At 59.4% G+C, this 4,355-nt stretch overlaps 1 protein-coding gene across 1 annotated transcript in view; it reads right to left on the bottom strand.

Moving 5' to 3' along the window:
• Positions 1-647: 647 nt before the first annotated feature.
• Positions 648-4,355, bottom strand: part of PLXNA1 (plexin A1) — a 49,716-nt gene continuing 46,008 nt past the window's right edge. Inside the window, exon 31 of the mRNA XM_023215422.2 lies at positions 648-4,041. Coding sequence (XP_023071190.1) covers positions 3,946-4,041 — 96 coding nt within the window. The 3' untranslated portion in view covers positions 648-3,945. The remainder of the gene's footprint in view (positions 4,042-4,355) is intronic.

Raw genomic sequence — 4,355 nt, 5'->3', positions numbered from 1 at the left:
GGAGCAGCCACCCCCTGTTGGTCCATGGATGAAATGAGCCCAGGGATGGGGCCACTGATCAAAGCAATGCACTGGCAGAAGCTGCGTCCACACCTCCATCATTAGTATCTGTACACATTTTCATGAGATGAAGCAGCATAGCCTGTCTCTGTTGGAAAGACCAACATTTTTCAAACCTGGTTCCTTGGCTGCGAGTCTAGGCAACACAATTCCAGCCTTGGCTACTGAAGGCAGGGGGCCCAGGACTGCAGCCTCGGATCCCCCAGGCTGTTGCTCATGGGCCCCTCGGGGTCAGAATCTGATTTTAGTTAACAAGGCACCCAGAAATTCCTGCCCGCGGCATGGGCTGGAAGCAACTGCTCTGAGCTAGGGGTGCCACTGGAGAATCGCCTGGGGAGCATATGAAAGTGACCACCGCTCAGCCCCCTGAAGCTCCAAGGCTCCAGTGGGAGTCAGGCACTGGTGTTTTAGCTTCCCCCAAGGGCTCCAATGTGTCACCTGGACTGAGTGCACCCAGCTCACAGAGTGTGGCCATCTGTCCTGGGTGTGGCTGAGTCACCCAAGGAGAGACGCTTCCGCGTTTGGGATGTGCATGTTCTCTTGCGACCGCCCCTGCCTCCCAGCAAGGAAAACCTGGAGCCAAGAGCTTTTAGCAAAAATGTTTAATCTCTCCTTAATGTGTGTGTTTATTTACAAGTACTAAATCTGAAGAACAGTAAAATAGGAAATAGCCGTATATGTACACATCTGAGGGCCGGGCCCACAGTCATTGGTGCTGCTTCTGCAAAGAGCCCCGGCTGAGGGTGCCCGCCCGGACCGTCCGAGGGATTGCTCTTCTTCTGGGAGGGGGTTCTGCGGCGTTAAAGGACAGCTAATTGTGGGCTTTGTCTTAAAAATATCTCTCTCTCTAAATATATCTATTCTAGCTGTGTAGCACCAACGTGAGCCACTGAATCCAGACAGGGAGAAAGCCAGGGCGAAGGCTCTGGTGGGACGGCCCGCCGCTCCGGGCTCTGCCCCGGACTCCACGCTGCAGGTCTTGGGGCCCCCAGCTCTTCAGGCCAAGGGGCCGGTAGTCCTGGGGCTGGGGAGCACAGGGGAAGCTCGAGGTATATCAAGAGGCCAGGCTCCCAGGCCGAGGCGTGAGCTGTTCCAGCACTCCTGAGCCAGGTGCGGGGAGAGGGAGGACATGGAATAAGGTAGGAAATGCTGTGGAAAGCAAGTGGCGGCAGCAGCACGCCAGGTGGGTGTCGGTTTCACAGCACATGTGCCGCAGCCCTGGCTCCCTGCAGACACAGGGCCCATGGGAGCCGCTCACTGCAGCTGGGCACAGAGCGGACTCCAACGGCAGTTCCTACCAGGGCCTCCAGCCCCAGGCCAGAGCTCCTGGGTGCTAGTTAGGAGCACAGTGGGAACCAGTGACAAGTGGGAACTGGGACCCAACTCCACGACCTGGCAGATGGAGGTATGGAGTAGCTCGGAGACTGCTGTCCCAGTAGACAGCACGGGTAGTCGGCTTGATCCTTGCGCATGTAAACAGATACTGCTAAAGTGCTTGCGCCTAGACACAGCCATGTGCTCTGTGGTGGCCAGGCCCCCGCCACACGCCCCTGTGGGAACTGCTCCATATGAGGCCTGTGGTGCACCCCCTTCATCACCACTGTCATCCCCACCACCCGCCCATGCTACTCACATGGACAAGGGCAGCCTGGCAGGGCAGAGCAGGGCACAAGGCCTGAGGGTGGGGGTCGGAACTGGATTCTGAAGGTGATGCAGGAGCCCCTATCTAACCCGTGAGGAACTGGAAGAACCAGGGACTCCAACCTGAAGCCAGCATCCAGGGAAGACTTTGGGGGAAACTGAGGTTCCCACCCCACCGCAGCCAGGAAGCATCAGAAGGTAGGTGGAGGCGCACTCAGGGACGGGAATCCCAGAAAATGCTAGGGGCTACTGAAAAAAAACAGCCCAGCCACTATATATGGACTGGCCCCCATAGTCAGCTCTGGCCCCCAATCTGCCCAGGGAGTAAGCCCACCTCCTCAGTGGGCTGGCAGCAGGGGCGGGCCCAGGCCTGAGCTGGGTGTGGCAGCAGCAGAACGCCCCAGCCCTGGCACGGTGCCCACGGGGCCAGTGAGCTGCGAGTCAGCAGTCACCCACTCCACACCGACCCTCATTCAGGGGAGGGGTGGGTCTCTGCGGCGTCATCTGGCTCACGCTGCTCAGGAGGGGCGACTGCAAGACTGGCACCCCCTGTGGGGCTGGCCACAGTTAGCTGTCCCTTAAAGTCCATGGGATCTTCGGTACCATCAAAAAAGTGACCTTGAAAAGGGGATGGACCGCTTGTTTGCTTTTACAAGTGACTAATTAAAAAACATAAAAAAAGGTCTAACAACCTGTAGTATTCAACACTTGCAGTTTTAAAAAGATCAACTCAGACTAAACGCTAGCACAATCATGCACGCCCCGTGGTGCCACGGCACCCCAGAGGCTCTCAGGGTCGGCAGGAAGTCCTTTCCTTGTCATGTCAAACCAAAACAGCGGCCCGCAGGTCAGGGGACTTCAGGGCTGCTCCACTCCAGGGAGGTTCCGGCCACTTTCTCCACAGTCATTTGGCATTGCTTTCCCACTGCCTTCATTTTTTTGTTCAAATTGTCTTTAAAATTCCTCTTCAGTTAACTGTACAGTACCCCACTGGGGCTGGAGCCTGAGGCTAGAGCCACATATATATATGTGCATATATATACATGTACAGCTTTCTTTTAAGAATGCATTCTCTCTTGCTGAGGGCAAGGGTGGACACTGCTGGCCTCCAGTCCCTCTGGTCACTGCCCATCACTCATGGCCCAGATAGATCCAGGCCACTGCGGGCCAGAGGGGCCCTGCCACAGACCTCAAGGCCCAAGCAGAGTGCAGCAGAATTTTTTCCCCTACAAACAAAAACAGTCCCCAGATGTCCCACTGCTCTGGAGGGGCCAGGACCCTGCTGAGATGCCACACTGGAAGCCGCCGGGGCAGGGACAGAGAGAGTGGAGAGAAAGGAGTGCTCAGGGGCTGCCCTCAGGGGCTCCACGGCACAGAGCTTGGCCTACCCTTGAAGGCAGTTGCCAGGGCAGCCTGCGTAGGACACGGAGGGGAATAAATAACGGGAACATGCTCTCTGTGACCCAAGGCCCCTGGCCCAGTGGCTCCCAGAGGCACAGCCCTGAGGACGGAGAGGGGCTGCCCGGTCCGTCTGGAAGCCACCCAGGAGTCTGAGCAGCCCGGCCCACAGCCCCTCCATAGGAGGGAGCAGGGACTCTCTGGGGCGAGGTGGATGTGGTGCTCCGGCCTCGGCCACGCAGAGCACGCGGTGAATCTGAGGATGGCAGCGGTGCAGCGGTCGTGGGTGCTGGATGTGGGAGGCGGTGGCAATGGGCCCAGACTGACTTGAGCTCCTCTTGCCCGGCTATGGGCTTTTTGCCTGTTTCTCCAGCTGCCAACCAGATCCCCAGACCCTCAGACTCTGCCGCCTGGGGGCAGCTTGGGAAGCCGGGAATGCTGACACCCCCAGCCTCTTGTCCCGGTCTCAAGGGGACAGCCCAAGCTGGCTACCCCTCCCCCTGGAGGGCCCTGGCCTCACCCCTCAGAGGTCAGCCCTTCTCCCATGAAGGCCACCAGGCAGCTCTTGCCAGGCAATGAAGGTCCTTGGCCGGCCTGAGCACCCCGTGCTGTCCCAGCCCCTGAGCAAGCAGCTGTGTGCGCAGCTGTGGTGTGGCAGGTACTATCACCTCCACACAGGAAGAGCCGGGACCCGGCCGGGCGAGGCAGGGGAGGGAGGGCCGGGCAGTCGCTGCACTGCGGCGGCCCGAGCACCACCGGACACTCCACACGCATGCGGCGAGGGCTGCCCCGGTCCCTGCTCGGCCGCCCTCACGCTGCGTCCTGCTGGACGATCACAGCCGGGACTCAGCTGCTCAGGGCCATCGTGTCCACCACCTGCTCCAGCTTGCTCCGCAGCCGCTGCCGCCGCGCCTGCTCGTCCTTCTCCAGGGCTGCCAGGATCTGCAGGGCCAGGAGAGCTGTCAGCATGCTGGGCCACCAGCCTCCACACACTCAGCAGGCCCAGGGCGGATGCCTCCAGAACAGGTGCCAGAAGTTCAACCCCATCTATCCCTGGCCAAGGGACCTTGGTTGTGAGCCTGGACCCTCCAGGACCCCAATATGGAGAATGAGCCCCGCCACCGTCATCATCCTACTCTCACCCCCTAAAATAGCAGGCTCTGATTCTTTGGCTGCCTGGCTATGCTGCTGACATGTCTCCATCCAGTCCTCACACCCTGGGGTTTCTATGCCCCTTTAAAGCAGAGCTCCCCAGA

The sequence above is a fragment of the Piliocolobus tephrosceles genome, chromosome 2 (genome assembly GCF_002776525.5).
Source record: "Piliocolobus tephrosceles isolate RC106 chromosome 2, ASM277652v3, whole genome shotgun sequence".
NCBI classification, from domain to species: domain Eukaryota; kingdom Metazoa; phylum Chordata; class Mammalia; order Primates; family Cercopithecidae; genus Piliocolobus; species Piliocolobus tephrosceles.
This window is presented reverse-complemented; position numbering and strand designations above follow the sequence as displayed.